Source organism: Ceratina calcarata, unplaced genomic scaffold (genome assembly GCF_001652005.2).
Source record: "Ceratina calcarata isolate Rehan_Ccalc_2016 unplaced genomic scaffold, ASM165200v1 scaffold88.2, whole genome shotgun sequence".
Classification (NCBI taxonomy): Eukaryota; Metazoa; Arthropoda; class Insecta; order Hymenoptera; family Apidae; genus Ceratina; species Ceratina calcarata.
Window position 1 is genome coordinate 71,084 of NW_017180156.1, and position 13,253 is coordinate 84,336.

At 41.4% G+C, this 13,253-nt stretch overlaps 1 protein-coding gene across 7 annotated transcripts in view; it reads right to left on the reverse strand.

The window, feature by feature from the left end:
• Positions 1-6: 6 nt before the first annotated feature.
• LOC108631352 (elongation of very long chain fatty acids protein AAEL008004) overlaps positions 7-13,253 on the reverse strand; it is a 26,948-nt gene continuing 13,701 nt past the window's right edge. For 2 of the 7 annotated variants that reach the window (XM_026818807.1, XM_026818810.1), the window contains 7 exons: positions 5,944-6,062; positions 3,968-4,158; positions 3,231-3,311; positions 2,627-2,710; positions 1,539-1,595; positions 1,349-1,454; positions 747-1,243 (listed from right to left, as the gene is read on the reverse strand). In XM_026818807.1, coding sequence (XP_026674608.1) covers positions 747-1,243; positions 1,349-1,454; positions 1,539-1,595; positions 2,627-2,710; positions 3,231-3,311; positions 3,968-4,158; positions 5,944-6,001 — 1,074 coding nt within the window. In that variant the 5' untranslated portion in view covers positions 6,002-6,062. Of the gene's footprint in view, positions 1,244-1,348; positions 1,455-1,538; positions 1,596-2,626; positions 2,711-3,230; positions 3,312-3,967; positions 4,159-5,943; positions 6,063-6,655; positions 6,676-7,280; positions 7,301-13,253 lie in introns of those variants that run through there. The other 5 variants (XM_026818809.1, XM_026818808.1, XM_018035196.2 and 2 more) reach the window with 5 other exon arrangements.

The window sequence follows — 13,253 nt, forward strand, 5'->3', positions numbered from 1 at the left end:
GGGGAATTTCACAGAGGTGAGAGTCCTTTTTATCCGCGGTTTGCGGAAACTCCGCAAATTTCACCATGGTCGATAAAAAACGATTATTCCTCGATTACCGGCGAGTATCGTAATACGTCTACGAGTCGCACCGTGAACGCGTAACGTAACGACGACGATGCGAACCGTACGTTCAAGTTTTTACGTAATTCCACCTGTACCTACTCGTACCGTGATCGTTATCGATGCAATCGGTCTGGTGTTCGTGTGGAATACAATTTAGACCAACGGCGCGGCGCGGCTAAACTTTGTTTCTCTCGCTTTCTCGCCTACCATAGCCCGCGCACTCTGAGGCAGTTGCCGAATATCTAGTCTTCGTTGTTCAAATGAAAAGCTCGACTCCTTCGAAATTAGCAGGAGCCCAGCTCGTCTGGCAGGTGTACGTACAGCGAGCCAGAGTGTATGATGAATACCTAAACCGCGATGTCAGGATCCGTGACATTGAGTCGCGATATATCCGGGTGTACTTTCGTACGTTCCATCGCTCTCTGTCTCTCTCTTTCACTCTCTCACTCTCTTTCTACTCCACTTCTATGAATACGCGCGTGGTCTACGCGGCACGAGGTAATTTTGTACTCAATGTTCCCTCCGCCGTGTCACGAAGGACCGGGAGAGCGAAGAGGAAACGAAGCCCGGATGCAACTCGTAGGATCGATGGTGAAAGACGAGATGAATTTGATGAATGACTACGACGTGGCACGGTCGGGTCACTCGGCCGTTGTATATGATTTTCGTAGATTCAACTCCGACGCGGCCAGACTGTCGCCTTTCACGTAATAATCAGCCGCGTCCCTTCTACCCGAGTTGCTGGTGGTAACCGCGGCGCCGCCGTTCGTAACGCCGTTCGTCAATGCGTGATCGCTGTTCCTCTGCTCGTGGTCTTTCTTCACGCCGTTCGTGATCAGTCTCCTCTTCTTCTGCTGCTGGTAGCTCTGCTGGTAGAACTCGTTGAACAGGAAGAAGAACATGGTCGCGTGCAGGCCGATCCACCAGACGAACGCCTTCGGGTAGTTGCAGTTGATGAACAGAAGTTGGAACGCGTGGATCATCACCGCGATGAACTGGATCATTTGGAAGACGGTAAGGTATTTCTTCCACCAGAGGTACGGGTGTAGCTTCGGGCCCATCGCTGCCAGCATGTAGTACGTGTACATCACGATGTGAACGAACGTGTTCAGGAGCCCGAAGAACGTCGAGTGCCCGCCTGGAAAATAAAACAAAAACGCAATGTTAGATATACGCATTTTATTTAGATTTCCGTCACAATAAGAATCTGTGCGGTTCGAATGGATAAGAGAGCTAAGCTTACCGGGTGTGAATTTAACGCCGAACCACACTGACATTGGCATGCAACCGTGATGAATAACGTGCAACGTCGACACGTGATTATTCTTCTTCCTCAATATGAAGAAGATCTACAAACAACGGTGAACGATGGAAAAATTGTGGGTAACGGAATTTCCAACGTTGAGCGACTGAAAACGTTCCGGTTTACTCACCGTGTCCATGAACTCCGTAAATTTCGAGAAGTAGTACCACCAACAAGCGTGCACCATCTGCACTTTGCAAAATAACAGTTAAACTATCATCCCGAACACGTTTCGTTCAAGTTACGGACTAAGCAAATCTTCGGAAGTAAAACAGTTCTCTTTCCAAGAAATCGCGATAGTTCAACTTCGGATTTTCATGCAACATAAAAAGTGCACGCCGAGATTGACGTCTATTATACGCATTTACATATTCAGTTGGAAAAATCCCGACGATACCCCAAAGATTTGCTGTAGATATTAGATTGTCGACGTAAAATTTTAATTTATGCAGCAATCTGTGTTCTTTCGGTAACAGCTATCTGTATCGATAGTATAATCTGTAAGTGGTGTAATTTGTCGTCGGATAAGCGTTTTCTGTGTCTGTCTTCACGGTGTTTTACTTGTTACTGTTGTTAATTGCGAGAAGCGGCTATTCCGAAATGTTAGTGTACCAATTAACACGTTAGACGCGAAACCAATTTTCCTGAGCTTTCTGTTCAGACGACGCGTCGTGTTTCGGCGTTATAATGTTACATAGTATAAAACATGTATCGGAGTGACGATTCTCTTTCACTTTCCGGTTGGACTATAGTAATGCACAGTAAAAACATTTGACGGTAATACGTGGAAAGTCAAACCATATCTTTGCTTAGAATGTTTTAATACATTCATTAAAACTATATTATTTATTTCTTAATTTTGATACTGCCAGTTCCTGGGAACGACGTCGGCCGTCTGAACGAGAAGTTCACTGTCAGTCCCAAAGAACCGATGCAGCTTGAACGGAAAGTTCATTGTCGGTCCCTGGGGACCGACACCGCATTTAACGTGTTAACTACGATTTTCTCAAACACTACTGGATGATACTTAGTACAGTAGCGACAGGGGTGTAGTTGAGTGGATGTTCGTTACGCATGTAACATAATTGTGTCACGAGTTTTACCGATGTGACGTAAGAGTGAGATCTTATTTTTGAAAACGTTAAGTACACTGAAGTGTAGAAAATGTGTGTTTGTTTTAGTGTAACATTTCCGTGTTAATGGGGAATTATCACCCACCCTTAGTACTTGGGGTCGATCGCTGTAGTCTACGGGTTGGCACCTTAGAGAATAGTCGCCAGTCAGCCATCCGGACATTCCTATCTGCAACCACAACCGCCCAAAGGCCATTCTCCAATCAAGAAATATATAAATGAAACAGAAAGGATCGACGAGGTCGAATCGTTTTCATTTTATTTAATATTGTCAATTTCAAGAGGAAAGTATCTAGCCAAGCGTTCCATTTTCATGCACACGTTCCAGAATACAAAGTAGCACAGATAGATACACAGAGACTACGATAGTAACCAAAAGCAGTAAATTCACACACAAAATAACTGTAAAAGGAAACCCATAAGCGTATTTTCTCCAATAGGCAGGTTTCTCCCCTTCTGGTTTCCAAAGCGTAATACAGTCGTCTCTAATCCGGTACCTTTCAAAAATTTAATCGTCAAGGTATATGCGCATGTTCTATTTAAAAAAGACACCACATTTTTTGACGAAGTCTTCTTTTTGAAACAATGCATACGCATACAAATGAAATTTGGCATTGGTTGTGGGTCCGTCTCGTTGGCGGTCGATCGGTCCGGGATCTGTAAGAGAAATTGTGAACAAGAGAACTTACCCTAATCGCGGTCGGATTGTTGCTATAATCCACGGGCTGGCAACGGAAGCTATAATGGCCCCACCATCCACCCATCAGACTCTGTTTTTTATTTTCGTTTTCAAGATTAATGACTCGATCTAAATACTGTCGCAATCGAGTTCGAAATGGCTGAGAATGAATTCGGTCGCGGTCTACAATTAAAGTTACATTCATTTTTAAGCGGCGCAAGGCCGCGATACCTTTCGAGACATTTTCCAACGGAACTAGTTTCCTTGATCGATCGACTAGATTTCCGAAGGTCGAAGCCGATCGCAACCCTCTCCGGCGGAGTCGCTTGAGAAAAGGATCACGTACGCGTTTACAGCGTTTCGCAAATACTAATTAACCAGCGTCATTGATACACGTGATTTCGAACTCGATGATGACTCGGCCGGACGTTCGACGCTTTTCGCGGAAATCGAGAACGTCCGACGTTTTTCACGAGACGACTCGTGATTTTCTAAAGCAGCATTCTGTTTGGCGAACGTTCAGTGTTAATAAAAGCAGAGCGTTCTCGCAAAGGAAACAAAGAACTGACAAATAATATCGAGTATCTCTGAACGTTCGTCGAAGGGGTGCTTGATCTTATTCACACATACAAACGAGAAATACATATCTGTTCAGACAACAGGTATTCGAAACGAAAATTGTACAAGCAGACAGAAAAGAGAGAGAAAGAGAAAGAGAGGAGAAACACGAAGGAAGAGGAACGTTACCTCGTAGAAGAGCCACGCGGAGAATATGATTTGGAATAGATTGTACATTATTAGGGCGTTCTGCAGTTGGAACGGCTTCCTGTTCTCCATCCACTTCGGGCCTAAGACTTTAACCACATACACGTAGCTCAGGCAGATGAATAGGGTGGGAAACGGCGAACTCATCATAAACCAGTTTGTTGTTCTCTGATCTAGAACAGACATCAAAACGAGCCTCTAGTAGTAAAGTTAAAAATGTAAAACTTCGAAATACAATTTGTATTAAAATATCGAAGAAGTAGGACGCAGATTATCATACACGCGTTATATGTGCATAAATGAAAAGTAATCATTACGATGGAATTTGGTCGGTTCATTAGCCTTCGCAGAGCGACGGGTAAAAGTCCGACCTCGACCTTGAGGTCTCCTCTTCCTCACCTTTCGCGACCATCGGAAGTTCAAACAACTGCTGCTTCATCGCATTAAAACCACTTCTGAATTCCGTTTCATTAATTCCATGTTGACCGTCCTTCGCACGTGTCTTATTTTCAGATTTCAGTCCAAAAAGCCAGAGATCAGTTTCGTATCGGAGACCCGGACGTTTCTACGTTTCACGTTCGCACGTTTAACAAGTTTAAAAAGTTTGTTGAATAGCGACGCGGCCGCTACATCCCGCGGCAACGTACGATGAATAATTCATTTTCGATGTGGCTACCCACTGCACGAGTGACGTTCGCTAACCGCAATCAAATTCCACGTAATTCCACCCTTTCTTTATGCTTGTACACTCATCGAAGTCTCCGATATTCGCCGCTTCCCCGTTTGCAAGCATTTCAAACCGCATTGGAATGCTTTTATCTACATATCGATATATTATAATTTCTTGCAACGAAAATTATGCACGTAATATACATGTGGCATAAAAATGATAAAAGAAATATTGTGAATTATAAATGGCGAAATAAATAAATAATCTCTTGCAATAAGTTACAGTGAAACAGTATAAGACATTTAATAATTGCATTTATTTAAAACGTTTAGAAATAGTTGAAACCAGATTTGGTAGCGTGGGGAGAAACGACGCAACGCGACGTATGGAATTCTGGAATTCCCTGTCACCGATCTTTTGCAATGTTACCATATTCACATCCATATAAATCTCGTTTCGTCCAATACGCGGGTATTCGTGTTAGTAACGCAAGATATATTGCGCAAATATTCATTTTCATTCCATCATGCTTTTTTTTCAGCTTCTGATCTAAATAAATCGGATATGGCCAATCAATACTTCGCATGTATAATTTAACTTTCAATCTTTGTGGAAATGATTGTTTTTAGCAGATGTTTTTTTTGATGATTAGCGATACACCGATTAAGCGTATACAAAATTTCAGCGCGGTAATTAAGTCAAAGGGCAACGTACAAGGCCTTCCTGTTCGTTCTTCAATTCATTTCCGCTAACAATTGCTATAATGCTATCAGGAAGCTTGACATTTGATTCAATACCATTCGACTTTGCACCGGTCGTACGTTCCTTTTTTTACCCATAGCAAATCGTAGCTAATTGTTTTCCATGAAAAATGCGTTATTAAAGTCAGTTTAAATGCGATCGACTTTGTATAACGCGATCAACGTCAAACGCAGTTTTTTCTATTCGTTTAATGGCTAGCAATTATTAACGATTAATGTTAAATGTAGCGCGACGCTTTGTGCTTGACCCAAATGCAGATTGCAAAATGTTTGTCAACCTGTGAATTTTGCGTTTAAACATGTTCGATGAATTTGGGCAAACATTAAATGATTTCCCGTCCTTCGTAACTCTGGTGTGCATTGCAGAATCGGGAAAATCGTTCTATTATTTAAATTCCCTGACCAAAAATAATCAACGGGAAGACTAAAAAACATAAGAATGAAACTGCCTTCTGGTCAATGAGATCGTTCCTGAGATATTTCCCAATGTTTGGTAGTTGGTCACAAAAGATGTTTACGTAGCCTACCTGCATGTTTGTCAAGTATTTCGTGGAGCCGGTCCACGTACTGCATTACAATCGACATTTTTTTGGCTTGTTGCTCTTGACGTCAAGATTCAAGACTGTAGGTTTCCACGAGCAGGTTCCTGAAACGATAAAACAACCAAATCTATCATTATTCCTGGTATAAAAAATTAATTGTAGATAATTGACTTAGAAATATCTGAACTACTTTTACTTTTAGAAGTGGCTGACCACTTAAAACTGATACGATTATTCCTATCGACAGGTTTTGAAAATGGAAACTGGGAATGAGAATGTAAATTAATCGGAGAGCAAATCAGCTGATTGCATCCATCTATTATTTTTATTTTTTGAAGTGCCTAGTTACATTGCACGCTTAAAACTGATAAAAGTTTCAGACTGATTCTATTGATAACGTTTTTATACGATTTGACATATGGAAATTAAGTTGAGAATAAGAGGGTATAAATTAATCACAGACGAAATCAGCTGATTGGATTCGTATTTTGGAACTGTTTAATCACGTTGTATAATTAAAACTGATAAGAGTTCTAGACTGATTTTATTGATAAGATTTGAAACATGGAAAATAAGTTGATAATAGAAGCATAGATATAAGTGAACCGGAGAGGAAATCATAGTTGACTGAGACCGTTTCTTTTGTTCCACGCGTGGAACGAGGGCGTGTTACTTAACGTCGAGGTAGAAGACTGACCGGTTACATAAATGATGCCGATTTGTGTCATGATTTTCGGCTGCGGCATTGAATTAGAAGCGATTTCGTGCGCGCGACGCCCAAACCGAGAGATCCGAATTATTCACCGCGTAGTACTTTCGCTTGCGAAAGTGGCCACATCGGTTTTGTTATGGATTACACGGGTCTCGTATACACGCAACACCGACGACCATGAAACGGCAACGGCCTTGAACCACTGGCGACGATGACCACCGTGCCCCTGCCACGAATTTCACCTGAGATCTCAGCCAAAACTCCTCCCTTGCCGATCGAATTGGCACGCGTCGCTTACTATTCACTAAAAAACGTGAAACGTTCTCAACCTTGGAACCGAAACCCGATTCCTCGGAGTCGAAGAATTTTTATGTATGACAAAAAAGTACACCTTTCATTAGGAAATGTATTTCTATGCCAACGTTATTTAAAGTCAGATACAGAATAGATACCCAGTCTTCTGTTTTCTGTACAATTCAAATATGCCGAACACCTCCTTGCCTGCAAACTTCGTCTGATCTCTGAACCCTGTCCTGACTGTATCATATTTGACGGAAACGAGAAAAACAGAGGCGGAAGAGCATGGATAAAGGAAGCGATAGTTATTTACATGTACGACCATGGGTGTCGCCGATGATTAATTACGTCCCTGAAACCCAGCGACCACCGGGGACGTTGTCGCTGTACCATCGAGTGGTGACGATGCGATGGCGCGGAGGTTTGGTAACCCGTTGAATTTCGCTTTCAATGCAACTCGGCCGGCGCGAGAGAATTCCCGCCAAGGCCAATCGAGAGCGGACTTGAATGGATGTCGTCATTTATCATCGGTATCAGAGCCGATTTGTACACAGAGACGAGAGCCCAGCCGCCTTATTGTTCTGTCCGCCCTTCCTGCCCGCAGGATACGTCAAGATCTGTCTTTGCAGATCGTGTCAGGGAAATGTCGAACGGAAATAAATATTAGCCTTGAGCAGATACAGAGATTACGTTTGCCTTAGCAGCTAATGTTTTATACATACCTTGAGACTCGAGGCAAGTATCGAATGGAACTGCCTACTGAAGAACGGTTCGAGAAATAAAAAAGAGATTTCGGATCTTACAACCTGAACGATACTGTCAATATTTTACCAGTTGAAGTCTCAAAAGAATCAGCTATTAATTTTGATAAATCAATAATACCGTCGACGCATCTCGGCGCATTCCTGTCAATATGTCATTTATGCGACCCGGCAGGAGTACACTGTCAATATTTTTGAACATGAACGTACGGTGCATCGAAGGATACTATTGAGTTTCACGCTACCTGGCTTGCAAAACGAAAAGTCGAAAACGCGTCGAGCAAGCGAAATACCCGGGCAGGAGAAATATATTGCGAAAACTGTATAAATTATAATGGGCCGGGGCGCAGAAAACGGGCCAGAGGCTCTCCGTTGCCGCGACGTTACGCAAGTAGAATCGCTCGCTGCTGCCTGCTCACGAAGCTGTGTGTCTCGACACTGGAATCGTCATTAACGATAGGATGAACAAACCACTGACCTCAATATCCGCGACGGCTAAATGTTTCGATTCACTGGCAACTGAACCGCAACAAGCTGCGGACACCGTTGCGAATTAATGCGACGCGGTGACTACCCGACAGATTCCAGTCTGCGTTGTCCACAAGAATTTTGGATAAGCCGAGTGTATATACGATGTTCCATGTTCATTTTAATTTGTGTAATTTCATAGTGTCAGGCTCACATTAATTGTTTTATGCATTTCTGCAACGTATAGCTGCAGTGGGTCTTCTATTTACACACGTTTGACTTTTTATGCACTTGTTGAATACCGTTGTTCATGAATTAATGTTGTACAGTGGAATTTTGTATAGTTGGTCGGCCGTGCGGGAGTTCTAAAAATACTGTGACGGAGTCCTGTCTAGGTTGTCGATAAGATTAAGTCAATGTCAATTGAAATTGTTTAAGGCAACTTATTTATTCTGTTTACGGTGACTAATACGCGTAATGATTTCGTGTCGCTAACAGAAACACTCTTTTGGTAGAACGTAACAACGTTTTCATTCAAGAAGATTCAATAAAATATGAATAAAACTTGTTCTGTAATAAAAATAGAATCAAGAATATTCTATCAGATATGCAATTACACTTGAACAAGAATTTTGCCAAGATGAGTTAGACTTTACGAAGTGGGACTAAAATACATTTTAATTTACAAGCTTCAATGATCTTTTCTTAAATGATCTTTAATTAAATGATCAAACATCAGATTATCGTATACTTCTTACTGATTCATCTTCTGCGTAACGATATCGAAAGGAATTTGAAAACTATTTTGGACAGCATAGTGGAATCACGTTTGTACAAATGGCCTATACATAGCATAGGCATTGTGACACCGTTACAAAGTAATTACACAACCACACGTGACCCATCATAGCGGACTGTTAATTGCTGGAAAGTGTTGAGACTCGTCAAGGTTGAGAACTCTAGATAAGTAGAAGGTGGCCAGCGTGTAAAACGTTTTACTTTACAGTACCGGACCAAATACGTTCACTATACAACGAGACGAGTTACACGGTCGCTTTTCAGAAGAATTTGCGGTTCTAATTCACCCAACACGAATTCGCACGTTTGTCATAATGAGGACGACAAATTCTTTAGTTTTATTCTCTGGAATAATCGTCGGTCTAATAGACTCCTGAGACTATAAAAGAATTTGGATTTTCCCATCGATGTAAGTTGCACATACGTCGTTAAAAGAATTTGCGTTTCTCATTATAGAGAAGACTTAAGCTTCAATTCTAGAAATTAACTTATCGATACAAAGAAAGTTTTTGAGATTATGATTAGAATCAGTATTTGTCCATCAAGCATTCCGGATATCGAATTCTTAACGTTTCACAACAAGCAGAATTTTATCTATATCCCTCGACTGGAGGAACACGAGATACTTATTGGTATCATTAAAGCTTAAAGAAACGTGCAATGGAATTGTTTTCACGTGGAATCGATACCGGTTCGTGGTTCGCGGTAACGAGAATCTTAATCATTCAAGCGGATTACCGGCGGTCTGAAACGAGATTTTAGAATGTCTTGTTCCACTCGTCGAAATTTTCATCGACGGTAAAAAGAGAACTAGCCACTCGGTATTAAGGATTCACCGCGCGCGGTATTACGTAAAACTAGTTCGATTTGAAATTCGAATGAGAAATAACATATGGTAAGAGTATACACATAAGCTGGTTTAGGGAACTGTTTCAGACACAAAGAGATTTGAAACAAAGAAGAATATAAATCGATCTAATGTGAATGAAAATATAATTGAGGAAATCGAATAAAAATGCATTGCAATAAATACGAATGTGAGTAAATGTTTGTTGTTATCGAGAAGCTAATTCCGAGCCTGATCCGGTCGATAACGAGTCCACAAATTTGTTTCTCGGAAGCCAGTCGTGAGATCATTAGTCGTAGCTTCCAGTGACACAATCGGTATTTATACCGGCAAATAATCCACGTGTGGCTGATCATCTATTCAAGTGTATACAAGGTGAATCAATAAGAACTGTCATTTCCAATAAGATATTAATTGCATTAGACACATAAAAATTGCATTAACTGATGGAATGCAAATCTCACAGGCAACATCTTTTTATTCGATTCCTAATCTTAGTTTGTAGACGGCAATCAAGTATGATAAATGACGTTTTTAATGTATGGGGAAAATTAAGTGCAAATGCCAATATGTTGTGCAAAGATAAGGTCGAGCGTGAGATATCCGCTCTCGAGATATATCCACTTGGATCTTGAATGCGATTTTATTACCGGCGATAGTAGGAGAGTTTAGTAGAGATTCGCATGACAGTCGGCACATCTTTATTTAACTGCAACCGCAGCCAGCGAGTCTATTTGTTGCCACAGAGATATCTAAATATACTCGCCACTTACTCGGTGCTTAACAAAATGAGGGAAGGATCACTGAAATCGTTTACCTTTTAAATCGATTGCATTTATCAAACCCGTTGGTTTGCACAGGCCAGTGATTTAATTTGTATTACTATCTAAAACAGCTACTGTCCTACAGTTCAATAATCAAACGTCTGACTCCGTGTCAATTTACAGATCATTATACTTTGAATTTTCATGAAGAACAGAATCATGATTGTAAGACTTAAAAAGATGTTTCATTCTCCATATTCAATTTTTTTCCGGATGCACAAAGACCGGAATTTGAAATCGCGTAATCAACGTAATGGAAAGCTAGGATTAAAAGTGAATTCCACATAACCATCGGTTGAAAGACCAGACAGAAGTTTACTATTCGCTGGGATTCCAGTATAACCGGTTCTCTAACGCTTATGTACCTGCGAAATCCGGTCAACGAATGGCTCGGTCGTTTGAAATTCGCGAGGCGTTAATTCGTTTGGACAAGGCGCGCACATCTAGGATAGTCGAAGGTTTTGTGAGATAGAAAAATCGTGAAAGTGGTCCAACCTTGAATACGCGCGGCGATGAACTCTAGATCGGAGTCTATCTTTTTCCTTTCTCGACCACACTTCGACGACGTTTCAAACGTGTTCCTTACGGGTTGACATTGGGATACCGAGACCGTGCGCGAGCTTACCGAGAGGACTTCACATTGATTCGCTGACGCATAAATTAAAAATAGTACAAACAGATTAGGCGTACACCGAGTAACGACCAACCGTGGTTCCCTGAAAACGAAGAACCGTATCTGACGTCTGAAACTTATAAGACAATTTGGTTTAAATGCATCTTAAGAGCACCTTCGTCAATATTGTTCTTCACTATGAACCTATGAATATATATTTTAAAATTCAATGGACAAAACATGCATGTAATGCAATTTAACTATTGTATAAACTGTCAGCGGTTGAAAACTTGTTTCATTAGAACGAACGTCCACTGTTTTATTTGTCCACGCGGTTTAACTAGCAAATTGTATTTTAACGCGCAATTTTATCCGTGATTCGTGGACTTTCATCGTGGATGTTTGCCGTTCTTATTTCAGCCTCTGTTCACATATTATTCTAACGACAAACGAGTAACTTTACGACACGGAGTTATCTTTCTTCAGAATTCGGTGTCACGAGGTAATAAGATGTGATGATGAGATAATTCGTATAACAGGAATTGAAATTTATGTAAATATGGTTTAAAAATAGACGGGTATTAAATACAAATCGACGATGTTAGTTAAGATTAATGGATTACGGGTAAAAATAATTTTTGGCCCATAGCATAAGGAAATAGTTGGCTGAAATAGGATCGTGGTACTGTATCAGGCATATATGCGTGAAAGTGGTCGACGCGTGGCTTCGTCGCCGGTACGAAAGTGCAAGTGTAACTATTATAAGCGACGCAACCGGGGCCGGTGCTCTTAAGTAATACTCGCAGTCGGTCAGACCGTTCCGCGCTTGAGTAACGAAACGTAGGAAAGATGCAAGAAAAACGGCGGCGGCGGCGGCGGTCGGCGACGACGGGCGAAAGGAGACAATCATAGAGAAGGCGTCGCGGTGTATTCGTCAAGTAGAACAGAGAGAAATAGCGAAACGAGCGAGAGAAGCGCAGAGGGAAAGGAGCGCGCTGGTATGCCTCCTAGTTGTTGACACTCGCGAGAAATTGCGGCCGCGTACCTCGTGGAGAAAAGTCGACGACGACGAGCCTTTCCAAACGGTTATAACCGCTTACGAGCGATCGATCGATTATGTCATATTTTTTCGACTACTTTATGGCGATCCGTGACCTCGTCTTCGGTTGAATCGTCTTCCGCGTGCTATCTCAAGGATGTGCCTCTGTTAATTAAACACACGCTGAGAACACGCTGGTTAAACGTGACGGTCCTTCACATTCGACCGTGAATATTCGCTAATAAGAAGATAGATTGGATTTATTTGAGACACTGAGGTCCACGTGCCGAATTCTTACGCTGTTCTTCATTTGGACAATTAGAGTTCTCTAACTTGGTTAATTGCGAAATGAACAAGACCGGCAGGAAAAGAAAAGAAGAAAGTTCCTACGTTAAATAATTATGGTTTCCTATCGTCCATCGACAGTCCGTTTCTATCATCAGATCTCGATCAGTAAATCTAGAATTAACACGTCCGAACAGTCGTAAAACAATCAGAATTAGATTACATGTAAACAATTTTGATCGTTTGATTTTACATGATCGCCGTTTCTTTCACGTTCTTCTAAATTGTAAATTGTAGAAGTAAAAGAAGATACATTCGAAAATGTCTCGCGACGCATAGTTATCTCTGTACAAAGCGAGCAGTTAAAGACTAGAAGTAGGGTATCGCGTGCGGCTTTGGAAACGTGTACAGGTAATAAAATCGCGATACGTGAAATCGACGAACGAGATCGTGTCGAGGTCAGGATAGTTTCTGTATTCAGTACGTTAATTAGGTACGTAATTTTGCGGTACGCGGAAAGAAAGAAAAGGAGCCCTTTTGTCAATTGCCTGCGATCTTCATTTCGCGCCAACATCTCTGATACACGTGCGAATCGAGTGCAGATTTTTATACGGAATAAAAAAATTGTGATATCAATTTTAAAAATTTAAT